The 27,027-nt window shown below is 45.1% G+C and overlaps 1 protein-coding gene across 5 annotated transcripts in view; it reads left to right on the top strand.

The window, feature by feature from the left end:
• LOC107202433 (calpain-13-like) overlaps positions 1 to 25,494 on the top strand; it is a 48,552-nt gene extending 23,058 nt beyond the window's left edge. For 2 of the 5 annotated variants that reach the window (XM_015623165.1, XM_015623170.1), the window contains 15 exons: positions 1,255 to 1,340; positions 2,710 to 2,784; positions 4,104 to 4,270; positions 5,733 to 5,881; positions 8,956 to 9,116; positions 10,666 to 10,702; positions 12,257 to 12,319; positions 13,629 to 13,686; positions 14,221 to 14,288; positions 15,825 to 15,893; positions 16,835 to 16,913; positions 19,590 to 19,724; positions 22,079 to 22,134; positions 23,169 to 23,214; positions 24,955 to 25,494. In XM_015623165.1, coding sequence (XP_015478651.1) covers positions 1,255 to 1,340; positions 2,710 to 2,784; positions 4,104 to 4,270; positions 5,733 to 5,881; positions 8,956 to 9,116; positions 10,666 to 10,702; positions 12,257 to 12,319; positions 13,629 to 13,686; positions 14,221 to 14,288; positions 15,825 to 15,893; positions 16,835 to 16,913; positions 19,590 to 19,724; positions 22,079 to 22,134; positions 23,169 to 23,195 — 1,230 coding nt within the window. In that variant the 3' untranslated portion in view covers positions 23,196 to 23,214; positions 24,955 to 25,494. The remainder of the gene's footprint in view (positions 1 to 1,254; positions 1,341 to 2,709; positions 2,785 to 4,103; positions 4,271 to 5,732; positions 5,882 to 8,955; positions 9,117 to 10,665; positions 10,703 to 12,256; positions 12,320 to 13,628; positions 13,687 to 14,220; positions 14,289 to 15,824; positions 15,894 to 16,834; positions 16,914 to 19,589; positions 19,725 to 22,078; positions 22,135 to 23,168; positions 23,215 to 24,954) is intronic. The other 3 variants (XM_015623169.1, XM_015623166.1, XM_015623168.1) reach the window with 3 other exon arrangements.
• The last annotated feature ends 1,533 nt before the right edge of the window (positions 25,495 to 27,027 follow it).

The raw sequence follows: 27,027 nt of genomic DNA, 5'->3' as shown, positions 1-27,027 counted from the left end.
GCTGAATATTAATACTGATGATCTGAGAACCAATTTATCACATGGATCAAAAGAAATTAAGGATTTTTTACAGCCAGAAGTCAGAACATGGCTTAGCCCAGTAAGCTGTAGTGCACACAGGGAGAGTTAACACTGAAGAGGGAAACCAAACAATAGCTATGCTGTCAAGCAAGATAGCTACAAAACATTTGAATCTTGGAACCTAAAGTACTTTGGAAAGGGGATGTTGCTTTCCCTAAGGTATTTTCTCCCTTATCCCTCTCTCTCTCTCTCTGTTGGTTTTCTCTATGAGCTTGGCTTTGGTTCATGTCCCCCCGTGCCATGGCATGCTTGGTGCTATCATCACAGCCAGTGTGCTGCTTCTTGGAGGACACATTCTTGTAGCCAAGGAGCTACTAAATGGAAAGATGGGGGTTGCCAAGCTCCAGAAAAGGCCCCAGCTGTCTCTTTGCAGGGCAGGGGCAGAAGGGTCCCTAATCCTGTTGGAGGAGAAGGCAGGCTGTTCCAGCCTCCTGCTGCTCCTGGTGTGTGCAGAGAGGAGGAACAGTCTTTGTCCCACTTAAAGAAGTGCCAAGACATCCGAGGCATTGTGCTAAGGGGAAATGATTAGAAGCTGGGCCTTTGCCTGGGAAGAGACTGCCATAGTATTGTTTCCAACACCGCCTGTGTGCATAAGGAGAGCCCAAAAACAAAGGTTTGCCCCTCCTTTCCACTTCCACCATTTTGGCTTCATTGGCAAGAGTTAGTTGCTTCTGACTTAAATCAGTGGCAGCAAAAGGAGGAAAGCACCAGACACCCCAGCTGTTGCAAACCACAGTATTGTAGCCACAGACCCACAGATTCTGTATATTGTCAGCTCTCTGTGCTGACTGTTGGCTTTCACTCCAGGTAGTCTGGTGACCTCGTTCCTCAAAGTCTCTGCCTTTGCTGACTCACAGCATCAGATGTGCAGAATTAGGCACTGGAATTTCCCAAGGCTGTTGAATTCATGCAGTGTGACAGGAATGCTGCTGCTTCTCTCTGTGTCAGCTATTCACTATCCTCAGGAAAGCAAAATGGGTGCAGTTTTCTCTCACACATCATTCCTTTGCAATGTAGCAGAAGGCACTGATTTTTCGCTGCTGGGAAAATGAGATCAGATGTTAAATCTAGTCTCTGAGTGTAGAGGAAGTTCCATTTTCTTACCCTTCTCTTCACTGAATATCACAATTGTGAAAAACTGTGACTGGGTTTGTTTTTCTTTCATCTTTACAGATCCCCTACAAGAATGGCTGGAAACATATCATCAGGATCTGGAATCCGTGGGGCCATGGGGAGTGGAAGGGACCCTGGAGTGATGAGTAGGGTCTTAAAGCTTTAATGTCATAGGAAATCAATAATTTTTTTATAAGAATTCTTTTATAAGAACCTCTGCCCCACACCCATTTTAACAAAACAAATATTTCCAAATCAGCTAATTAGAAGCATTCTTTCCATCTGCATAGCGGCTGCTTGCAGAAATACAGCCCAGGGAACACTAATGCAGCCTTGCTAGGCTCAGGTGTCCCTTCTTGTCTGTGTATGCATTTTACCCAGTGCAAAATGCTACAGAAGTCATGGATGAAAGAGTTCTTATTTCCTGGAGTAAGCTCTGACCATGTCCTTAGATGCTGGGTGGCTGCTTCTGTGGAATTCTCCTGCAGCAATCACACATCCACCTTTCTCCTGTTTCTCCTGCTCTCATGAGTCTGACTCTGGGAAGAGGATGGTTAGATGGGTCCATGGAGCAGGGCAAAATTGAACACAGAGGGCCAGAAAGGCTCCTTGGTTATCCCAAAGGCAAAGTGCTAGGGAATGGCTTCAACTAATCTTTCGGATCCTTCATGCAGCTTTGGGGGGATGCAAGGACCACTTTGCTGCCTGTGTGGATAATCTAACATATTTTTCCTAGAGAAAGGAATGACATAGACTGCAAGAGTGTTTTGTAGATAAATAGATTGTAGTTTTCCTTTTGGAATTGCATCAGTGTTTCCACGATTAGAGAGATGTTCTTGTGACACTCTTAGGTTATTTAATAGTGTCCCAGCCCTCCCTGTTGCTAGGACCACACACAAAGCATTCTGCTGAGAAAAGTCAAGCTGGAGTGTTGTGTCTGGAAGGGTTGGTGGGTTGTGCAGAGGTGTCTGAGGCTGGAATAGCTGCTCTCTGCTCTGCCAGCATCCTCCCATCCTTTTGCAAAGGTGAACTACAATCCTAAGTGTAATTGAAATGTCAGTAGCACGTTCCCAGGTAACCTGCACAGATCAATAAATTATTGATTCACGTGCTGTTTATTTATCTTAAACTCTGCAGAAAGTACAATTATCACTTAATTATAAACACTCTGCTTGGAAACAACAAGTCTGACTGGGTAATGTGCTCTCTACAGGTCAGTGTAATATCAGTGCTTCAGAGCCCTGTGCTTGGTGCCTCACTAACCTCTCCAGCATGGGGACAGGTGACCAGGACAGCAGGGAGGGTTCCCCACCCCAGGGTGGGCAGCTCAGGCATAGCAAAGGCACAGAGTTTTATTTGCTGGCCTTGGCTATGAAGGTATCACACAGAGTCCTGTTTCCAATGAGCAGTTTGTTCACCCCTCCTGATCCCTCATGACCTGACAGTTTGGTTGGAGGAATAGGCTGAAGATGAAAAATTGTGCCTCACATCTTGCTGATTTGTTCTTTTTTGCAGCTCTCCTCAATGGGACCGTGTTGAGCCTAAATACAGAGAAGCCCTACTCAGAAATAAGGATGATGGAGAATTCTGGTATTTCCCTATTGTTCCTTTGCCTACTGAGTTTTATGTTTGTCTTTATTATGAAAAAAAGTAATTTTGGCAGATCTCTGTTCTTGGTGGTGGCTCAAGGCACCCTGTGTTAGCTGTGTGCAAACAGCTCATTGGAGATTGTCCTGACCCTGTGGTTTCAGAGGAAACAAGACCTGAAAAAATGGAGTTGGCCAAGATTAAGTGACAAGCTGATGAAAAAAAAAAAATGAGATAAGTAAAAATCCAGCCCTCTGATGCCTGGTCATTTTGTCACACTGCCTCTCATAAAGTGTGTGGTTTGAACCTTGGACTGACAGATGCTGAAGGGGACAGCTGGCTAAGCAGGTCACTGAGCTTGTGCACTTAACTTCTCTGCAGGTGCTTGTGGTTTTTCACTGCCTCTGGTTGCTCTCAGATACAGCTTAGCCATGTGTGGGCTGTCCCTTAGAAAAACTGATTATTCAGAAAGTGCACACGTGCCCTGTGGGGCTCTGAGGAAAGCAGGACAACAGCAGGTGGGTCTGAAATACACACTTGAGGCTTGTGTGAAGCATGAGCGTGGGACAGAACACTGTGGAGGTGCAAAAGCTGGAGGCGGCAGGACAGGGCTCCAGCAAGATACCCCAAACATGTCCTGTGGTTTACCCTGGGCATTAGGGGCAGTCAGGGCAGCCCAGAATACATTGAGAGCTGAGCTCTTCTGCAAGGTGTAGCAGCCAGCAGAGCTGCAGGTGCCTGCAGTGCTCTCAGCAATCCCTTTTTAAAGGCATGGGGTGAATGTGGATACCTAACTGGTGTCTTCACAGAATCACAGGTTGGGCACAGGGTTGTGATGATTGTGGAATACTCCAGTGAGGGACACTCCTCAACCTCTCTGGGAATCATGTTCCAGCATGTGGTCAGTTGCACAGTAAAGAAATTCTTCCTCATATTCAGGTGGAACTTCCTGGGCATCAGTTTCTGCCCATTGCCTCTGATTCTATTGATTGGCATCACCAAGCAGAGCTTGATCCAGCCTCTGACACCCTCCCTTCAGATGCTGACATTGATGAGATTCCCTCTCAGGGCTGAACAGCCCCAGCTCCCTCAGCCTTTCCTCAGAAGGGAGATGCTCCAGTCCCTTGATCATCTTCATAGCCCTCCACTGGACCTGCTCCAGGAGCTCTGTGTCTCTCTTGTACTGGGGAGCCCAGAACTGGACACAGCACTCCAGATGTGCCTCACCAGGGCTGAGCAGAGGGCCAGGATCACCTCCCTCATCTCCTGGCAATTTTCTTCTGTCTTCAACTGAATGATGAGATTTTCCTCCTTCTCTGCAGGATGTCCTGTGAGAACTTCCAGGAGCAGTTTTCATGGCTGTATATATGTAACAACACCCCAACATTTCTGGACTTTGGAGATGAGCACTGCACAACGTGGTCTCTGAACAGCTACACCAGCCTGTGGAGCCCAGGCCTTCCCACGAGGAGGAACCGCTATTCCCAGGGTAATGGATGCTCAGTACCTGCTCATCTCCTCCTCTCACTGATGCTTACAGTGAAACATTCACTCTGAGCACCGAATTGCAGAAGTATTGATTGCCAGTTGTTAATGCCTGCCTTTCCCCATTACAGCACTTATCAGCTAAACAGGCAGAAACAAAGCAACAGCACTGGCTGCTGAGTTAAAACAGGAGACTTGTGATTTAGGAACCCTGGACTCTTTAAGTCAAAATGAGCTTGTAAATCTTCTTTCAGCCAGTTGCAATAGGTGTTGCTGGGGACCTCTTCAGAAAGTCTGGTCTGGCAAATATGCTGTTGATTTTACAGAGCAAAAAAGTACTCTGAAATTCAATGGATATGGAATGAAAAAAATGTGCTACAAAGCTCTATTTTTTAAGGTAAAAAGGTCTTTGGGCTGATAAGACTGGTGGTTTTACTGCCTGTGCAAGAACTCTTCTGGCACTGTAAGCTCCAATGAGTAGTAGTATATTTTTACATTTTTATCTTATCTCATCTCACTTTTATTTTTTTTTTTAGAGCTGCATCAGTATTTGGGCTTTGTGTTTTTAATCTAGCATGGTAATATCTGATCAGTGAAGAGGCTTGACTTCAAGAGCCTTGACCTAGCAGCAAACAGGTTTTGGCTTACAGATTTCAGGCCCCTGCTCCTAACCTGATCACCAGGTCTCAAGGTGTGGTAACAAAGCAATGTCTGTGCTGCTGCACACCACAGTCACTGGGACTGGGCAGGGAGATGCAGGGGCTGAACTGAGAGTGTGCAGGCAGAGCTGTTTTCCTTGGAGCTGTGTTTTCCAACAGCCCTCTGGTAAAACCCTGTCCAAGTACAATCATTCTAATTTGCAACTTTCAGGGCCACCCAGCACAGGGAGCTGGCTTAAATTCTACTCTACTGCCATCTCAATACTTTTTTCCCAGTTTGGGCACTTCATTGTTTGTTTTTTTTTTTTAAATCAGGAATGCTTCCTTTTAATGCCTTGGCCAAGAAGCAGCTGTTTCCCTCTGGTGCTTGACATTCTGTCTGTCCATCACAAACATCAGCAGAGGGGGGAGGAGAGGATAGCTTTGCACCATTTTGTCCTTTTCTGTGTGTTTAATCTCAAAGCCACAGTCCTTTTCAGCTCAGCCTCTGGGTCAGGTGCCTGATTGTGAGCCACTGCTTTTCTGCTGCTGGGAAGGTGTGCCATGTAGGTGAAGCAGATGGGGGGGGTTGAGAAATCCACACGACTTCTGTGACTTTGCCAGAGAATTCTAAAATGACAAATGTGCAATTAGTTTACCTCCAGATGCCTCAGCTTCTGGTGCTAGTGTGGAGGCTCGAGTGCTCTGTTGTATTGAAAGGATCTTGGAGCAGTGACTGCCTGTTCCTCTGGGTCCACACAAGCCAGATTTTACACAATAGGCTGGAACATCTCTGTGCCTGCTGTTAACCTATTAACACTTTCTCAGCAGGTGCAGCTTCAACAAACCCTCAGTATTTTTTCAGAGTTCTAGATCACAACCCAAAAACCTATAATGTAGCGATTTCACTCATGCAAAAACACGCTGAGTATGTGCAGGATGAAAAAAACCTGAAGATTGGCTTCTTCATCACCACGGTAAGCACAATCAGATGTCACGTAGGCACTGTTGTTCTCTGTGTGGTTTATTTTACCTGTATGTGGGAGTGAAAGACTGAATTGCCTTTTGGTCTTTTTAAAAGTCAGTATGTGGTGTGAATTTCTGGGTGCTTTCCATTGTAGAAACTCAGGGTAAAAATAGAGTCTAGCAGGCTTAGTTTCTTTTATTCATGTCTTAAGGAACAAAGGTGGCACGTTTACTTCTGTAGCACCCCAGAACAGCCCTGGGAAACTCAGGGAGTCCCTGGGTTAGAAGATGTGCCAGGGCAATATCCTCTGTACAGCAGCACTGGTGACATGCCATGCTGGCTGGGCAAGAGGCATGACAGCCAGCACTAGCCACAGCCCTCGAGCAGCATTCCAGCTACAGTAGGGAAGCAGATGGTCTCTCGTTCCCCAAAGTGGGCCTGTCTTACTCATCCTCCTGTTTTCTATCTGAAAAGCTTTGTAGAAACATTTACAAAATACATGAGAGCCTTTGCTTGAGACCAGTGTAGAGGAAATCCACTCAGATACCTGGGACCTGCACTATAATTTCTCTAGGCTTTTTTCTTGGTGACTGTCCAGAGAGGTGCCTGTTCAAGCTATTCTCAGAGCACTACAAGGCTTACTGAAAGCACAGTTGCTAGTGTGGATGGATGCTAACCCTTCCCAAAGTACTTTTGTTGTTGGCTGATGACTGTGGGAGGCTATTCTTTTAATCCCAAAGACTAAAAAGGAAGCAGGGATTGCTTTAACCCTTATTTCTTCTCATTCTCCTCATTTCTGGAGAGGTTTATTCTAGTCCCAGACTTTAAATAATTGATGCCGTGAGTTTAACAGCTCCTCATAAAGGGAGAGCATGGTTTTGTAGCTCATAAAAAAAAGTGTGTCTGAGAAATAAAAGATGTCATTAAAAGCGCATCCCTCCAGCAAGTGGAGCTCACTATCTCTATGGGAGGATATCCTCTGCCCTGTGCGGGTATCAAGCCTGCAGGACTCCATTGGGCCAGCTGTGCCTCTGAGAAAGAGTTCCTGCTCCTGGGAAACAGGGAATTTCTCCTTCCAGCATCCCCAAAAGTCACCAGATATGGAGGTCTCTGTGTGCACATGCACGATACACATCCACCTTGATTAGTTACTCATTTTAGGAGAAGTGACCTTCACCGGTAGGTCATGATATAGGTCTTGGTTCCCTCAAAAAAGGGGTTATTTAATCAGGAAGCAGACTAGGAGACAGATTTTCTCTATTCTTTCTTCATATTTAATTTTTTTTTTCCCCTCCAGTTGATGGTCAGGTGTGTTTCCTCTCTCTTGGGATGAGATGGACCAAGGATGGATGACCCTCAATAAGTTTGTCCAGCCTGGATGAGATGGCCTCTGTGGGCTGTCAGCCCATAGCTCACCTCAGGCTCCCTTGGGGCTCAGGTCACTTGGGTTTCTGACCTCAGGGGTGATCTCCTACACAGGAGCTGAAGGGCAGGGCCAGAACAGAGCATTACTGGAGACACCAGGATTACTGAGGAGCACCTTGGCAGTGAGGGCAAGGGAACAGTTAGGCTGCTCTGTCACACCATCGCTTTTATTAATAGAAACAATATTATACAGGTGCATATTCACACAGAGGACTATACAGACAACATTCCCTCATGGACACACATGAAGTATTTTAATATGGGAGCTGCTCTACCAGCTCCTCACAGCCAGCCTGGTGTCCTGTCCTGGTAGAAGCTACAGCCAAGTCCAGGAGCTAAAACCAGAGTGGGTGTGTGTGCCATTCCTTCCATTTATTTCCCAGTGTTCAGCCTCAGTGCCTGAGGGCAGTCAGAGCATCTGTGGGTAAAAGTTTACAGGGGGTTTCTTTGCACAGGGAGAGTGCAGTTGGCAAGATTCATGTGGCTTCACTCTTCCTCCCTGATCCTCTTTCTCTGCCATGATTCATTAGCAGCGTCATCCTGGCTGTTCTGTACCTTTTGAGACACATCAAAATGTTGCTGTGAAGTAAAAGGAGTATTACCCCTTGGCAGGATGAGAGCAGAATGCAGTGCAGGCAAGGATGCAAACCAGAATGGACGTATCTGATAGCTCTAGGAAGCCTTTGATTAAATATAGACGTGGAACACTAATACATGGCTGTGAGGGAAGTTTAATGTTGTGTGATAGAGCTGAGAAATGTATAGAGGCTGATTCTTATCTCACACCGGTTTTGATTCTGTTGAGATATTAATCTGCTTCTGCTTTTTACCAGAAGGAATGTGGAATAAGGCTCAAAAGTGGGGGAAGAAAAGTATTACACCATTTATTTCTTTGCAGCACTGCCCATTTCTATCTGCTCAAGATCTGACCCATAATACTTGGCAGTCTGTGTACCTCCCAGCCGTCTGTAACAGTAGTCATCCTATTTTTTTTTTCCTTCCAAAATAGCAGTTTTATGTTATTGTCTCCCAAAGGCATGGCTCATAAATAACTCTGCCACGCTGTATAACCATTCTAAATGGAATTTATACACGCTGATATATTTTGGGGAATATGTTAAGGAAGGGTTTTTTATTATGCTATCTTTACATGTCATCATAGTAATAGCTGTTGCATTATATTTGTTTCATCTCAGCAAAAAAATACTGGAATAACAGATGAAAGATCAGAACACTCGGTTTTCTTGTGACACTTGCTGGTTTGGATTGGGGTTCTTGAAGCATTGTCATCTGAGTGACATGCTTAGAGGGCTCTCTGACCCCTTTGAGTCACAGAAGATCTCAGGAAAATTTTTAGTAATAATATTCATCCTTGATTCCTCCATGAACTCTGCTTAATGTTAATTGAAGTTCTCTTCAAATCTCCTTACATTCATTTTGGCTTCTGCTTCTTTCAGGTCCTCCACCTTTGAGCAACTTTGATATGTCCTTGAAAAAAGTCTGTCCCTTGGATGGGCTTTTCAGGCCCATGGGGAGGTTGAGGAGTGATAGATGCAGTGTGCATTCAGAGGGGTGTGGGAATGGAAGGCTGCTGGGAGTGTGCTTTCTGATTTACTCTGCTTCCTAGCAGGAAGACAGACAGCTGTATTTTTCTTTCAGGAGAACTCCAGAGTTCTGAAGCAAATCTTTATCCGGAGCCGAGATGTGAGCAGCTACTTCATCCTGAGCCCGGGAACTTACGCCGTTGTTCCTGCTGCAACCGCGGACCAGGAATTCAAATTTCTCTTACGAATTTTCATAAAGAGTCAAGACTACCATGAGTAAGATGATGCACACTCCTTAAAGGCCCCTGACTCACAGCTTGCCAGGAATTAACTATTTAATGTCAAGATAACTGATGTGGCAATTTGCTTTTAGTGTATCCTTGGAGGGTGGGGAAGGCACAGAGGAGTATAACACACCTGTTGAGGGGGATCAGTCCTGCACTGCAGAGCAGGGCAGGAGCTCATCTGCAGCCACCAAGGGTCTCAGCCTTGGTACAAAGAGCCACACCAGGGAACCATAATTGTCAGATATGTCCTTGAACCCTGATTGTGGGAACATTTCTCTTTGCTGAAAGGAGGATTGGGAGCTTGATTTCCCTAATTCTTAACAGCTGTTCAGTAGTTTCTTATGTTCTGCTGGCTGGATGCCAGATGGACCACATCCCATTCTGCTCAGAGTGGGACCTGGAGAAGCCAAGAGCAGTGAAAGGCCTTGATCCTTTCACTCAGCCACCCCATAGACAGGCAGGGCTCCCTGTAGGCATGAGAGTAGCCTTGGACATAAGTTCAGTGGAAAAATGGTATCTGAGTTCATGCAAAGGCAGCTATTACCACACACACACACACATTGACATTACCACGTGAATATTTGGGTGTGGTTTACTCCAGGTAAGCAAGCTTTGAGTCCCAGCATTCACCAAATGACCTGTGAGCATCAGCTGTGCAGTGCCTTCAGCAAGCTTTAGAGTGGATGTGATTGCAGCAGTTACCTCACTGGCCCATATCTTAATAATGAGATTGCTTTCCAGGCTTTGGCCCCTGGCAAAAATAGCCCAGAACCAACTGAGGCAACTCCTGAGTTATGGAGAGCAAACACAAGGAGTCCGTGCTGTGGGCTGGACTGCCTTCAGCAGGGTGAGTCATGTGTGAGACAGCTCAGCCCTGGAACTGAGCTTTTCAGGAGAGCCTCTGACCCTCACAGACCTTCCTGAGCTAGGCCAAGTATGGATGTGACCTTCCAGAGGGTCTTTGCAGCACTTACCTATGCAGGTGTTATAAAAATAGAACCTGGCTTGTCTAATTTCTCTGCCACAAGCAAAACTCAAGTACTGAATGTGGCTGACAAGTGTGCCTTAGAAACAGTGACCCTGGCCCAGTTTCAGGCAGTCAGCAGACATTTAGATGTTGCCTTTTAATAGCCCAGATGCTGTTTTTATTCCTGACTGTTAAGCTGGGCAAAGAGAAAGGAAACATTTCTTTGGCTGAAGGCAGGGCAGCCCTGTACTCTGCATGGTGAGGTTAGTCCTGGCGTGCTCAGGGTGAGACAAACTGCCCTTTCTCTGCTGCTGGTGCCAACAGAGCTGGCTTGGGGAAGGCAGTGGCCCCAGAGCAGCTGGAGACTCAGACCTGACTGTGCCTGTTTGCACAGAGAGACCCAGGACTGGTGCAGCAGCCTTGTCTGAGCTGGGCCATGGGTGCTGAGCATCTTGTGGGGCTGTGAGCTGTGTGAGTGCTGCTGGTGGTGCCTGCCTTCTGCCACAGCTGCAAATCAGTGCTCTGGAAAGGCCTCTTTTCTCCCTGTTTGATTCTTGTAACTCTTTTCTAGGAACCCAAACTCCCCCACCAGCCCAGTGCTGCCAATGGTAAGAGTCTGAAAACTGGTGAAGGTGCTGATGGTGAGCATTTGGTCACCTTTACTGACTCCTCTTCACCTGCTTTTTTCTCCCTTTACCACCCACTACTGTCCCAGAGTTTGACTCTGGCACCCTGCAACTTTGCTGGCCACCTCTCTAGATAGATGGGAGTGACAACAAAGCCCTTCCTCTTCTCATGTCTTTTTCAGAGCCTGATTTTTGAGGAAACAGGTTTTATACAGTCCCTTTGTCAGCCTGTCCATCTGTCCTTTTCACCTCACCATCTTTAACACTTTGACAAACCAAATATAGGAGGGGAGAAAACACTTAAAAGCTTCTAAATTCTTTCAGTGTCTGTAAGATGTATATCTTTGGGGGAGAGAGAGAAACTTAATTCCTGTGAATGGGATTGGACATGCCTTCTCCATGGGAATGATGTAATTTAAGTGCTTGGACCCTATAAAGCACAGGAGTCTATAGGGATGAAAATCAAATCAGATTTCTGCTTATTTTCATCAGGAAGAAAGAGACAGAGACATAAAGCAAACTGCACTTTGAAACTGGCTGCATCTCTAGTTCAGCCCACATGTTTTCCTCTCCAGCCCCGCTACTGTGGGTTTTTTGACTTGCTGTGAGCTGTGCACATTGCCAGGGCTGGTCCAGTCCTGCTAGTCCCACCAGCAAAACCCTGACACTGAGAGGCTGCTATCTACAGCCTTCAAAGACACAGATCTTTGAAGCCAGAAGTGAGAAGCTGCTTCAGGAGAGCAGAAAACAGCCCTTTCCTTATGACTCATTTTCCAGCACACAATTAAGCCCCATTAGAGGGGTAGTGTAAATGGTGACTTTTTATCTCTTTCCACTGACAAGCTGTCAGTTTACCTGACTTTAGTCCTTAGTCAATGTTTTGACTTTGATGAATTGTAGTACCCACAGTTTCTGCTCCTGTTCAGGTATTTGGGCTTCTTTGGTATGAAGTATCTCACACAGAGATGAGGACATTGGGTCTTGGGCTTGGATTTTTTTTCTGAAAACTTTATAATGTTAAGGATAATTCCCCCTAATGCCAGGTAGATCATTTCACTGGAAGGTTGAAAAAAATCACATAACCATTGAATTGCAATTGCTCAGGTATAGTCCAAGAGGTTGAGAAGGTACAAGAGAAAGGAAAAGTCAACTCATGCTCTATTTTCTTGGTTCATATGAATCTCCATGTGCCCTGAGCAGTGGTCCCAACCAAGGTCTGCTAATAAGGATCAGGCCTTGTGTCTCTATACTGAGGTATTGACTTGCTGAATTCCACCCTGGATGTGTTCTGTCATCTTCCTTAGGCACTGAACTTCTCCTTCCTGGTTGTACTAACTGCTGACATCTGAAATATGTTGCTTCCTTCATTGCAGTAGCAGTTACTCACTCCTAGTTGACTTTATTTTGGGGGTGTGAAAACTGCAGCCTGTGCTGTACATTCCCTGCCCCTCTAAAGTGTTGCTTGGATTGGCAGACTTTTGCCTCCAGTTGTTTCGTAGCTGAATTATTTATGTCTGCTCTTTGTTTTTGATGCAGGATGTATCAAGACAGAACCAGGACAGCTCCTATAAAGCTCTTTTCCTAAGATATGCTAAGCAGGTATCCTCTCTAAAACATATTGTTGAAAAAAAAATAATAAAAATATGACATCTGGACTTGAAAAAAAGTAAAACTGATCTATGGTGTTGATACAAATCCATTTAGAATTTTTTTTTTGGAAATGTAGCTTCATCCTCAAGTGGATACCCTGAAAATGGTATTGATTGACCTGCCAAAACCCCCAGAAATATGGGACATTCAGCTGGGATAGATTGTCTAGTGCTATATATCAGTGGACTATTGGAGATTTATAGTTATGCTGGTGATGGGCTTGCTTGTGTACTTTCTTTTTTCATTATTATTATATTTTTATTTGGTTTGTTTTTTTTCTGAAAGCAATTAGAAAGTCTTGGGCAGTCCCCCCTCTCATCAGCATCATTTTCCATTTGCCTTCTCAGCACTTGGGAACCAGACATCAGTCAGCGTTTGAGTAATTGATTCCTGCTCTTTCAGAGCCAAGCTCTGTGCTCACAGGAGATGCTTTTAATGGTTTAATAAACTGTTATAAAGAACTCCTTGACTTAGTCAAGAGGAAAAAAAATCACTGTCAAAAGTCTCTGCACAATGAACCTCTTGCAGTTAATGGTTATATCAATGCGTGAAGGTGAAAATGAGCAGGGGCTGCCACGCCGGGTGCCCCGGGGGTGTCTGGGGAGGGAGGCAGGGATCACTGATGGGCAGATCCGGGGGAAGCAGCTCCTGTGCTCCCAGCCCACCTGCACAGCTGCCTGCTGTGCTGCCCATCCCTGCAGAACAAACCCCACGGTGATGGCAGTGCCTGTACTGTGTATAAGTAAAGCCTTATGAAAGAAAAGCCTTGTTGACCTCATAAAATCATAACTCAAGCTTACTGCTTCAGCTAAGTAGAAGAAAACTATAAGAGAGTGACTCAACTAAAACAAGAGTTAAAAAACCGTAAAAGACATAAGAAATGTGCTACAGAAACTGCTACATATCCACATTGTAGTGTACGGTGATTAGTTAACTTAAGCTTATTGTGCCTTAAAACTATGTAAACTAATAACCAGCTAGCTACTGAAAAAGCCTAACTTTTACAATTACCACCATCTTCAACATCAATCTTGTGTCCACCGTTGTGCCTGTAACTCCTCTGCAGCTGTAGGGAAGAACTTGGAGTGGCTTGGCAGTGTGGAGGGCCTTGTTATGCTCCAGAGAGGATGCTGCTGCTCCCTTGGTACATAAACAGAGGTTCTTGGTTGCCACAGTGCCTGAGAAAAAAAGGTTTTGGGCAAAATTGACACAGGAGAAAACACTCACAGATCTCTCTTTGTGTTTCATTTTGTGTTAGGGCTCAACTATTGATGCCTTGCAGCTGCAACAACTGCTTAATGAAGTGATCTTGCAAGGTAAAGCTTTTACAGCCCAACTCATGTTTTTGGTGCTTGTCTATCCTGAGACTAGAGTAAATTAGACATAGGATGTAATGGTGTCCTGATGGTCATTAAAAAATCCTCACTGTGGCTTCCTGCACTGTGGGATCAGAGCATGAGAGGGGCACAGCTGGAGGGCTGGAGCCAACTCAGCCATGCACAAGGCACAAAGTGCTCTTAAGGACTTGCTAAATCAGCATAAGTGGCCTTTCTTGTCACTGTCATTTCCCTTATCCTTATTTCAAGAGAGGAGAGTTTCCATCTGTGGGCAGGGACTGTGCAGAGTAAGCCCAAAGAGGGCACCTGTCCTTGGGGAAGGTGGAGATGTCTGAGATGTGCAGATTCCCTCAGCTTGGCACAGAGCCCTTCCTGCTGTTTGAGAGCCTGAACCAGGGGCTTTTCAGCTGTGTGAGCTTTCAGCCTGGTGTCCTCCTTCCCTCAGAACAGTGTCCTGATGCCTGTCACAGCCCTTGCTCTTGCTAATTCCTTCTGTTTTGTCAATCCTTGCAGATGAAATGACCAGCCTGGGAGGGAGATTCAGCTTTGATTCATGCAGAGGCATTTTAGCTCTGATGGATGTATCCTTTCAGCAGAAGCAATAAACTTCCCTGGTGCTGCCCATCCTTGCCTTGAGTTATGGCTGAGCTGAGCATCCCAGTGTGAGAACCTGCAAGCAAATATTAGCCCCAGTCCCCAGTAAATAACTGTCCCATAGTCCATGCAGGACTCTGCTGTGCGTGCCCTGGCTCTGGTGTGTCTGCTGAGAGGTGAGGATCAACCTTCTGCCACCAGCTGACTCTTTGCTCTCATTTTGTCCTCTCTGGGGTTTGGCTGAGCTTCACCCTTGGGTGGGGGTCTCAGGCAGAGGTGAGACAAGGAGGCAGGACAGAGTTTAGGTGTAGCTCAGCTGTTCTGTGGTGGTTGCACCATGCTGGGGTGGCACTTTCAGTAGGCTGCCAGTGATACTGGTGTCATGGGCAGAAACACTGTCACTGCTGAACCCCAGGAACATGCCTGGCAGGCCATCCCAGAGTGTCTTTCCAGTGTGTCTTTTCTATTTAGCTGAATCACTCAGTCTTTTTACTGGTAACAAGACAATACAAGAAATACATTTCTGGCCATTGTAGAACAAGAGAGCTCCTTGATGAAAACATCCATTCTCCCATAAATGTGTTTTTCCCCCTTGCTTGCTCATTGTCTCTTTTCCTCCATGTCTTGAAAAAGCTTTGAGACATTTTCAGACCTTTAAAAACTGCCAGAGGATGAATAAAAATGACCAGAAGCCCCTCTCTCTTTCCAGCCTGTCCTGGGATAAGCGGGCTCTGTGAATGCATGGCACGTGCGAAGAGCTGACAAAGCCTCTGCTCTGCTGTAATTCAGGATGGATTTTTAATTCTCTGGCCTGCAGATAACCCATGCACAGTGTGACCTATCCTGGCCTGCAAAGCCAGGATCAGCTTTTTTCACTCAGGTTCCACGACAGTGGCACTTGTCTGCTTGTATTTCACTGGTGATTGGTTTTGCTTTCGGGGAGGTTTCACCGTGCTGCATTGGGGTGGGTACTGTGTGTCTGCCTGGGACTCCTGGAGGGGAGCAAGCCCACTGACACAGCCCTTCATGCCCTCCTGGGGGGTGTCTGCCTCAAAGGCTGCTGCTGCTGCCTGACTGAAGGCATCTGGATCATCTCCTTGTGCTCGTACCTCCTCAGTGTCTGTTCTGGAGGATCCAGGAGGAGCAGGTCCTGTGGGCCCTCATGCAGAGGCAAGGCCCCGGGGCCATGTTCACTCACAGGGGCGTCTGTGCTCCGGGGTTAAATGTCACTGCGGCTTCCCCTGCAGTATTTTATATATAAAAATATATATATTTTTTATATATATAAAGTTTTATATTTATAAAAATATAAACCTTTTGTGGACTGTGAGCACAGGCACGAGCAGCTGTGCAATGTGTCAAAGAAGGTGGATTTAAACACGACAAAGCTCTTGGCTTTCTCGGCACGAAGACGAAAGAGGCCGCATCTCGTGTGCTTAAGTTCTGTGGAGGCAGCATCCTCAGCAGCAAAGACAGCCAGGTTTAGATCTCATTAAGTGCTCGATTCTTAACTAAATGCACAGCTCAACTCGAATGGAAGACTCACCCTGCAGGAGTTCGGGAGCCTCTGGCGAAGTCTCACTAAGTACATGGTACGGGGTGGGGGTGGCTGTCTCTGGGCTGTGTGTACTCTGGATTCTGTGGATTCTGCGGATTCTGCACCCCAGGGCTTTCCAGCAGCGGGGAGCAGATGCTCTGTGCTCTCACAGCGCTGCGGGGGGAAGCCTTGCCAAGGCTGCTTGCTTAGCGGGTCAGAGTTCCCTCCTCTCACGCAAGGCAGGCAGTGGTGTGTGTAAAGTGCTCCAAATGAGCAGCCCAGGCTTTCCCAGCAGACAACACTGAGGGAAAATGTAGGAAGGCCAGTTAGGCTCAGAATCTGATGAAAATCTCCACGTCTGTGCCACCACTGACAGTTTCTTTTTATTTATTTTTTTTTTTAAAGAAAAGGCTTTCTAAGCTGGAATGAGTTTTTAAACAGAATCATCTGAAAAATGTTGTTTCCTCATTTCTTCAGTTTCTAGTGGAAACGTGTAGGATCTAATGAAAGCTTGTCTGGGAGAAATGTTTCTGCTCCAGGATAAGCACTGGAAGCAGTGACATAGTATTTAGGGTCCCACCTAAATTCTTCAGGGCATGCATGGCAGCTTCTCTGTTTCTGGTCCTGCTCCCTCAGTCATGGTGCAGGACAGGAGGGCTTCCTCAAGGCTGAGGTTTGGGTGGGCTCTGATTTATTCCAGCCCATTCCCTATCTGGATAGGGCTGCTCTTCCCACTGACAGCACCTCAAATGTGGCTTGTGGTGTGTTAGGAAAGCAAAAAGTCTTCTGTCCACCCCAAACTGTGGGATTTCTTACACAGTAACATTCTATCAGAGCCTTCTGAAAGAGGGTCTCCCTTGTCACAAGCCACCCCATCTCACCTGCTGAATTTCCTTGCAGGCTATTTATTAAAGGAGAACTTACATAACTCATTGCAGTAGTAAATATGGGGAATGGTGGCAAGAGCTTGAAATCTACCTTTGCACTGTATTTTAGGATATCTTCAGCAAGGAAGACAGAAACCGTTCTGGATTTCTTGATGTTGCTGAACTGAAGAATGCGATACAGGCAGCAGGTATGCCCAGAGGTGCCGAGCAGCTCCCCTTCCTCTGCCTGTGGCAGTGAAGGAAAGGATGAAAAAGAAAGAGGAAAGAAAAAAGACCTTTGTGGAGAAAGTGGCTTGGACTTCACAGAGAAACCAGTTAGATCACAGCTCTGCTGAGAGATCTGTGCTGGGGAGCCAGCAGAGATGCAGAGAAGTGCAGCACCGGCCAGAGTGGCTTCTAGGTCATGGATGGAACATCCAGTGGAGGAAAAGGAGAAAGAAAGAGTGGATTCTTGCACTTGCCTCTGTTCCTGCAGTTTCTCTCCAGGGCAGTGACTAAGTCTGGAAGGGAAAGCCACACCGACAGGCATTTATTTAGTTTGCACTGACCTCTGTTGGCTACTGAATGCTGAAACTCTCAGTGAGTGCCCGAGTGAAGCACTTTAGCTGAGTCGTCTCAACGGAGACTGTGTGTGAAGTACATGTCCGACAAGCGATCCCCTTTTTACTGTACAGGAGAGAAGCTCCCATTTGGCTGCCTGGAGCTCAGAGGGTGCTGTCCCAGGATTGCAGTCCCTGGAAGCCATCAGCTGGGGGCATGCATGAATAATTTTTTTTTTGCTGCTGAGAGCTGGGCAAAGCATCAGCATCTGCCTGAGAAGTGCAGCACTGATGTGCCAAATGTCAAAGGAGAAGTTGCCAGGGCCATTCTGTGAGAAAGATGCTAACGTGTAAAACTGGGAGGAAAATTGTACATGGAAAAGCCAAAACAATGCAGCTTTTTGAAGGGATGAAAGACACTGTTAAATGGCAATTCAATACATATTTGGCTGCAAGTAGTTCTGAGTGGGGAAGAAAATTACAAGCTCATTCTTGCTGCCCTCTGAGCCAGACATCTGCATTTGAATCTGGCTTGGCAATGGGATGATGCCTGTCCTGGCTTTTGAGCAGGAACCCCAGAAGGCATTTGGGGGCTTGGTGCTACCTCTGGGAATAATATTAATGTATCCAAATCCAGCTCCTAGCCAGCTGTTCCCTGAAGAGTTCAGTGCTTTCCCAAACAAAACACTGCAGTGTGTGCTTAATTTTCACTGTTTTCCTAATGCTTCCAGTAATAATAATAATAATGGATCAGAGTAAAGCAGGCCAGCTGCATTAACAGCAGTGCTGCCCTGAAATGCAGCAGCATTGGCCTGATTTATTTAAAAACTCCTCCTTGGCAACGGTAAATGATTCAAAATAATTTTTATAAATAGGGAAACGTCAAGTCAGTAATTAAAAGCTTGGCTAAAACCAGAGGATAAAAGCAGATGAAAGGTTTGGGGAGTAGTCTTACAAATCAGCTGAAAAGTCTTGGGAACAGAGAGGACTGTCCCTTCAGACTTGTTGAAGAGGTTAATTGAGAGGCATTGCCAAGTGAGCAGATTTCAGAGCAAGTGTATCCCAGACTGACCAGGCCAAATTATTGGTGTTTTAAGACTTGATTGTAGCAATCCCATACGCAATATTTGCTGGAATCTTCTCTCTGGAGAGAGCTTGATTGAATTCCCACTGTCTTCACAAAGGTTAAAAATGGAATTCATTGCTCACTGCTACAGTGGTTTAACACCAGAGTCAAAGAAGACATTTCATTAATTAGATTTATTTTTAATTACTATCTTTATCTCCTTCGAAAAGAATATAAAATCAGGTTTACCTTAATTTGAAATCTATCTTAGGCCCAAATGTATTTCCATTCTTTAATTGCTCAGCATTGCGTATCAGCTTCCTGCTGGAGACCTCCAACTAGGCTCATGCAACCAGAGTTTGTCAGTGGTGCTACTAAACCACTCCCAACAGCTCTCTCTCCCTACACAGGTGTAGAGAAGCCATTTCTTTTATTTCTGTTTTTTCAACTAATTTAGCTCCATGATGAGTTCATTTAAAACTGAAAAGTTTAGAGCTGGTTGAAAAAGCAGGGAAGTTACTTCACATCCAGCTGAGCTACTAAAACCTGGAGTGAGAAAATGAGACTTTTCTGAAGTCTCAGAGAAGGCATTAAACCAAAGCTATCAGTCCAGCTCTCTGCAGAAAATTTCCCTTTTGTTTTGCAAATCAGCTTTTAGTGCAAAATATATTTAAATCATTCCTCTTATATAGCCAGCACACTTAGGGTAGTTTTATTTAACTAATAAAAGAATCATTCTAAAAAGCAATTTTCGTTCATTCAATTGAATACCAATTTCCATCCAAACAGACTGCGACACAAATACTGAATAATCAGCTAATAAAAAAGAAATGCATCCTTCACCATTTTCTAATAGAAGAGAAAATATAAAAATTAAGAATCCCAGGCATGCTATGCAGCATAATAGCCTGAGCATGCAGCATCTGCCTCCTTAGCAGAAAGAGCCAGTGGTATTGGAAATGCTACACTCAGACTTCTACAGTCGTGAGCCAAAGAAAATCACCCATTCTTATAGAAAATAGAAGCTAAAAGGGCAAGATAACACTAGATTAGTTAGCTCAGTGTTTGCAGCTTGCTGACTTAAGCCACAATGGGAGTCAGTAAGGCGACTTTGGTTTTCCATTGCCCCGCCCCGACTCTTTGGCACGAGGTGGGGGAAAAGGCTGTCCAGGAGTGTATGACAGGGCGAGGGGCTGAGGGTGTCCCCAGCTTGTTGGCAGGCTGCAGGAGAGCACCTGAGCTGCTCCATCCCCTCCCAGTGTGTCTTCCCTCGGCAGGTCTGGCCACCAGCGGGCAGCTGCTGCGCCTGATGACACTGCGCTACGGCGATGCCGCCGGCAGAGTTGGCTTCTCCGACTTCGTGTGCTGCATGCTGCGCCTGGACACCATGAGCCGTGAGTGCCAGCACCCGCCAGGGCACGGGCAGCAGGACAGCCTGCAAAGCCAGGCTGAGAGCCAGGGACACGACACCAGGCTTAGCAATACGTGTCTGACAGCCTGGCTTGAAAGTGACGCGCCTGGCCCAAGTCCAGGCATGGCCCAGGCAGCTCTTTGGGCAGCCTGTTTGCCAGGAGCCTGGTTCATCTCCTGTCCTCTGGAGCAACTGGCTGCTAGAGAGCAGTTCAGTGTTCAGTAAAGTTCTCTCCGTTTTGTGGTAAGGAGAAAGTCTGGTATCCCCTGTGGATAAACAAACACATTCCCTGTGTTGCGTCCAGCTATTGCAAGGAGGGAGTGTCTGTAAATGAGCTTTTGCCTGAATGGAAATGCAATTCTGTTTCACAAAATTGTGATTTTTGCTACTCTGATAATAAGCATTTTGACTGGAAATATTGGTAGTTAAACAAAGTCAGCAACTGTGACCCCAGTGCTAGAACATCGCTACAGCAATTTATTCCATCTCTGGAATGAGCTGGGCTTCAACGGTGCGTGGAAAGGAGTGTTCATTTTCTCCCATGTGTTTTTAGCACTGATGTTTAATGGGCCAGTAGTGGTCAGCAGACCTGCTTGGATGACACTGCCTAAAATCCCATTTCAAGGGAGTACAGCAGAAGCAGCTCTGAAACTGTTTCAAAGTCAGAGCATGTCTCGATTTTAATGCTTTCATTTTAAAAAAAAAAAAAAGCTTGTAAACACCCGTTTTTTATGATTATACTTGTCACTTGCTGTAGATGAAAGTTTTTATGCCTAAATTAGTGCCATAGTATTTTCTTTCATTTAAAAAAGATCCTTTCACATTTTAAGTGCCAATGTAAAGACAAATCCTTTGCATCCATGTGGAAAGGAGTCGCTAAAAGTTTCATTGCTGTCTGTAATGAGAATCTTAAAATGCTCTCCACTCTTTCAGTTATCATTTTACAGAGGGTTTAATGTGGAATACATTTCTCAAACTTTTTAGATCATTGTGAATAAGTTTGTTACAGGAGAGGATAAGGGTGCCAAGTGGGAATAAAAGGCAGTCAACCTTTATGAGGATGTGAATGCAGCAGGGAAGATAAAATCTGTCCCATTAAATCATTACTCATCCTTTCAAGATAGCCAGAGATGAGACCCAAACCAAAAGCAGCAGCTTCTTTGCAAATTCTATTTAACTGGACTTAATGAAGCAGTAAAGAGGCACTTTACCTCTGCCCAGAGGAGGTAATTTCAGCACTGCCACTTTTTCCTAAAAAGACTGCTGGGTGCAGGCCCAGCCCTGCAAATACAGCCTTGGACTGGACACAACACCAGGGTTTCCTTGCTCTGTGCCTTTCTTCAGAGCAGTGTGGGCTGGATGTGCCACCTTTCCTCCCTGCTCTGGGCCATGCAGGAAGCTCTGCTGCCCTCCTAAGGGGCAGATGAGCAAGGAGCCCTTGTGCCCTGTTCCTGCCCTCTCCCAGCAGCCTTTTTGCTAAGGCTGGGCAGGTTTCAAAACATCTGTAATCGTACAAAGTCTTTTTCATTCAGGGTGGGAAACTCCAGGCTGCCAGAGGAATGTGTCATTCAAGGATAGACAGACTTAAATTTGTTTCAACTTTTTATTACTGTTTATAACGGCACATTTCTCTGAGAAAAGTAATTTCAAAATAAATAAAAACCCTCAAAATACTGTGTTTTGAGTTTATCCAAACACTTGGTTTGAAGGCTTCTCCTAGACATACTGCAATATAAATATGCACATAGAATAACAATATTTGAATGGATTTAAATTTTCTGATGGCAAAGTGTTCTGTCAAAAAAACTTTCAGCAATGTTAATTTCGAACTCTAGCTGAATAACAGCAGCATCTGCATTTATATTCCCTGCAAAAAGCTTGCAAGGCATACTAATGACTTCAAGAGAACCACTTTCTTTAGGGCAGACTGTGATTACTCACTGCCAGGGAGGATGGAGAAGGACCAACAGAAAGTTTCCCTGTGGGAAGATGTGTTTCATTAGCTCACCGTCCTTCTGTCAGTCTTCAGGCAGGAAAACAATTGAAACAAATTATGAGAGGAGATGAAAGCAGCCGCATTGAGCACTGCCTGTCCCGACACTTCTGCCAAATTTTGGCCCCAATATTGGGATGCCTTCCCAGGCTGTGGTCCGAGAGCCAAGGCAGAAGGGGTACCCAGCACAGAAATGAGATGTGGCCAGGCAGGACACCTGAGCCAGGCAGAGCATCCCAGCACAGGAATTGCAGTTCTGCTCCTCAGCTGCCACAGCCTTGTCTCTGCATTGTACTCATGCTTCTTCCTCATGAAATAAAGTTTTTTTTTTGTTCTGCCCTTAGATGCATTCCAAAACTTAGCAGACGGTGGATCACAAATTTCGATGACAGCAATGGAGGTAAGAACGCTCCTTCCTTCTCTTCTCCCCAGCTCCAAAGTGGGAGCACATGTTAGCAGAAGGGTGAAGTTAAAGATGATGTGTGATGTATGTTGCTAGGCTTTTGTCCTAGCAAAGAGTGGTGGAGGTTTTGCCTGGCTGGAAGTAGATGCTGTGTGGGAGGTGTTTCCCTGGAGTTCCCTGGCCCCACGGGTACACTGCTCAGAGGTGGCCACCCCTGGGCAAGGCATGGAGTCTTCCCTTACTGACACCAGCCCTCATTGCTGGAAACATTGCTCAAAGTGACTTTGAGGAAGTGACCAAATAAAAAAAAAAATCCATGTCCTGATTTCTTACTGCCCCATCTGTTAATCCTGAGTTGCAAAACATCTTGGTTTTAAGAAAGAAACAGCAGACAAATGCTTGCTGCTGCTGTTTGTCTTAAAAGCACAGCCTGAAGGATAGCTCTCTGAATGGGGATGCATCAGGCTTTTTATCAGCTAGTCTGAAGCAAAAATCCTGCTGTGCTCTATGGTGATATGCCTGAGTACTGCATTTTATCAGTCTGGGGACTGTTATTTGACAACCCAGTATTTAAAAAGATTTTTTTAAAAAGCCTTTTGCAATCTCACCAGCTCCTGTTTATACTCTGTGGTTAGTGCAAGCCTCATTGTTCATTAAATCTGTTTTGCACCAAGGGCAGAGAACAGTTTGCAAGCACAGGACCTGAACCTATTTTATAGGGGAGTCTGTAGGACAGCCAGGTTCCCAGAAGTCGCTATCTCTTCCACTTGCAATCAGGCAGGTGCCATCCTTTCCCTCCAATTGCTCCTGCTGCAGCTGCTGCAATAATTTATCATGGAAAACAACATATGGAAAGAGTTTCTGGGTCTGAATTGTAATAAGGGAAAGAGGCAGTTCCAAAATTCCTTAACTATCCTGTGCAGTACAAAAGGACTACAGTCACTGGGTCACTCCTGAAGGTCCTGAGACAAGCCTGAGCACAGTGGTGTACCATCACTGTCTAAATGCACCTTTTCTTCTCCTTTTTCCAGTGGCTGACCCTTGTCATGTACACCTAGAGAGATGCCAGAAGTCATGGTAAGAAATCTCAGTGCTGACAAGAGAGGGTGGAGCCCTTGGAGGAAGCTCAGCCTGGGGTTATGGGGGATTTTGGGAGAAGCTGTGAGAGGAAGAGGGGAAAAGGTGAGACCTGCAGCAAGAGAAGGGCTGCAAAGGGAATTGGACTTTGCACTGTTTTTTCTGGGGAATTGCTGATGGCCTCAAGCAGACCACCAATGGCTCAGCTAGAAACTTGCCCCCACCTGAAATAATAGATGAATGAGCAGAACTTACTTTTTTTGTCCTCTGAGGGGTGCCATTACTTCTACATATCTTACACAGCATCAAATGTATAGTCAAATAGAGGGTGGGTATACCAAGTAACTTAGATTTCTTGGTCAGTCTGATTGCACATTTTTAACAGCATTATGTGATTTGCCTTACATTTCAACAACAGTCCCTACCTTGTGCTTCTTTTGATGTTTGTTCCTCTCATGCCAGGCCTAGAGGGACTTTTTTCCCCTGGACTTTCCAATTTTGCTGCTTGATTCTCGTGAAAGACTCTGCCTTTTCCTGCAAAACTCGAGCTGTTTATACAGCCAAGAACCATCTTGGCCATCGTGCTTCTGCTAACCCTCTGTGATACCACTGTTCCAGCTGCAGTGTTAAACTGCTGGTGCTGGTCCCAAACATTTGACACTGAGGAGAAAGCAGGGAGGAAACCACATCCTTAGGAAAAGGTGCATCCAGGAATTTGTGGAGCATCCTTGGGCAAAGTCAGACACTCCTTATCAACCTGGTCCCAGAATGGAGTTAAAAACCCAAACCCATGACATTCTTTGAAATCCATGAACTGCATCCAGATAAGCCTTAGATAGACAGGAATTACAGTAATAAATAATACACGAACAGCATCTCTGGTGTCTCACACCCTGTTTCTGAAGGCAGTTTGTGTTGGATGCCAGCTTTGGTGAGAAGTTGGAAGGGCAAATGTATAACTGGGGTTTAAATTACACTCCCCCAGGGAGAAAGCATGGTAGGTTCAGAACCAAGACAGGGATGGCTCCATGTTTTTCACCTTGACTCCAGGAAACATTTGTGCCCTGCTGCTCCTCCCTCTTGGCACCTGGTTACATCCAGGGTGTCCAGCTGTGGCAGCAGCTGGGCTTCAGCACTCAGCACTGTGATGCCTTCCCCCGCTGAGCTCTGCTTGCAAACAGTTGTTTGTTTGAAAGTCTGTCCTTTGCATTCAGAGCTGTGGACAGTGCATTTTGATTTGTGGAAACAGAATATTCACAACACTGCACCCAGCACTTGCACTGCAGACTGTCATTAGGTAAATATGAGAAGGACCTCGCCTTTGGAGATGAAGTTGCTTAAATTATTGCTTGCAAATTATATTCACAGTCTATTTAGTTGTCTCTTTTTTTTTTTTTTCATGAATCATTCATAAACTGATCGTAACTTCTGGGAATATATAATTAATCATAATTTTCACTTACTGGTTTGGAATGAAATCCTGCCTGTGGGGTGTTTGTAAGCAGTTCACTTGAGCAATTTAGCAGGCACTTGCAGCTGGAGCCTGGGCAGTTGTGGCACAGGACCCTCAGAGGACCAGAACTGTTAAAACTGGAGTCTAACAAACTGTGATTGATGTGGGAAAACACACTTGGCATTCGCTGAAAAAATTTTCTTGGCAAAAATATTCCCATTAGTGATTCCTAAAGGCTGACCTGAAGCTGGCTCTGTTCTGAGTGAGTCTCTTTACCTCTGTTTTAGGTGACTTTTCGTCCTCCTCAGTAGAAGAGTGCCCAGGCCACCCCATACAAAAGCCATGGATGGAGTTCTTGAAAAACCACTGTGAAGGAGTGAAGCCAGGTGTGTCCTTATGCTTGGTGGTACTCAGATGTTGGGATGAGAAGTCCTTTCCAGGCAAACTGGAGATGCCTTGGAGAGAGAAGAATTGCTAATGAAAGCACTCCATGGGCAAGCTGGTAGTACTTAATGGTCTGGGCAAGCTGGAAGTGTTGCCTGTAATCTCCTCTCATCTTACTATAAGTACTACAGAAGATAGGAATGGTTCCATTAACTCCACTGTGAAAAAAACCAGACCCACACCTTTTGTGTGAAAGGCATGTATAAGATATAGGTTACAAAAACAATCAAGACACAGTTTTATTTGAGTTATTTCTTAATTTTCTTGTGCGCCGTTTGTAAGTGCCAGAAAATGATTGAAGAAATTAGTCATAATTCATAAATAACACCAGAAGCTTTTTGATTTTCTTTATACTTTTTATTAATAAATTAAGAAAAAAATAACTCTTAGGCATTTTTGAGTTCATTAACTATAGTGATTCCATTTTATTTGCTACAGCAATGGGGTGGCATATTAGAGACATAGAACAGATTGTTTGGTGCATTTTTTTCTGACTTCTAGAATCTATATTGGGACTGTCTGGGAATAGAAAAGTTTATCTTAACTGCATTCTCTTCCTCTGTCCTGATGTCTTTAAAAATGAAGGACTTCTTCAGACATAATTCCTGGTCAAAAATTTAACTTAAACCTGCAAAGTAACCGTAACCCTTTTGTCCCCACACATTAACTTCATTTTCATACTTTTTTATCATGGTGTTCAGAACAAATTTAGTGATCTATTCCACTTAGCTATTGGGAATGGAAAAAATAAAAAATAAAAAATTGAAGACTCTATTTGTGAAAATGCCAAAAAAGAAGGATGAAAATATCAATGGATGAAAGAAATCCAGGGTTGCCATGGCAGCATAATTCACACCATGCCTCACCCAGACCCTCTGCACAGGTTTCCATTGAGGCATCCACACGTTAGCAACAGATTTACCCATTTGGCAAGGAGATGTCATACACTGGAGCAAGAACTAAATCACAAGATAAAGATGAAGCCCAAATCTTTTTGTTTTCATGAGGTCAGTCTGTGTTGTGTCACTGCCTTGTTCAGCAGCTTGGAGAGCATTACTCTTACAGGTAGGTCCTAGGCAAGACGGGCCACTGAACCCACTCTTCCACTGAAAATTAGAGCAAGGGGAAATCAGTAAAATTAGACTATTTTAATATTTTTTTTCAGTAATTTTTGAACAAACTGATTCCTTCTCCAAAGCAGGACTTACACGTCCCACCTGAAATCGTTAATCACTAATTAAGCCCTCTGCAAATGTTGGCAAAGAGAGAAGAAAAAAGGGGGCCATGGAAAAATAAATATCCTTTGCTAAAAAGGTTTATTAGTGGAAGCGTTTCAGAAAAAGGTTTATGTAGCTTAGCCTTGGAATTCAAAAAGGATAATTAGAAAACTTCAAGTATTCCTGGATGACTTCCACCACACAGTTCAGCAGTGCTCAAGATGGCCCAGACCTGCTGGGAACAAGCTCTTTGTAGCTACAGAGAAGTCATCTCTCTTAAAGTTGCAAAATTCAGTTCAAGTCAATTTGTTTAAATACATTCTTGTTGTGTGAAAGCCTTATCTATAAAAATACCAAGCCATTAAGATTAATCTTAAAAACCTTAATTTGCGTCTGATGTATTACTTGTCCTTTTGTTGCGATGTGTAGCTGCCTTTCTGTGGAAGGCAGTTCTGCCTGTCAGGAGACAGAGATCCTTGTCTCATAACTCAGCCTGGCCACAGACTGAAATGTCTCCTCTTCATTAAAAAGCACCCCTGGTGAGAAACATCACCTATCCATGAGCTGTCTCCCCGTGAGCAGCTGCTGGGGGTGATGCTCTGGGGAGTGTCCCAGGCACAGAGCCCCTGCAGAGCCCACCTCCAGCTCCATCCCAGTTGCCCTTCACCCAGCTGTGTGTGGCTCTGTGCACACCAGCAC

The sequence above is a fragment of the Parus major genome, chromosome 3 (genome assembly GCF_001522545.3).
Source record: "Parus major isolate Abel chromosome 3, Parus_major1.1, whole genome shotgun sequence".
Lineage (NCBI taxonomy): Eukaryota > Metazoa > Chordata > Aves > Passeriformes > Paridae > Parus > Parus major.
The sequence above is the reverse complement of the archived record's forward strand: the minus strand, read 5'-3'. Positions and strand labels throughout refer to the sequence as shown.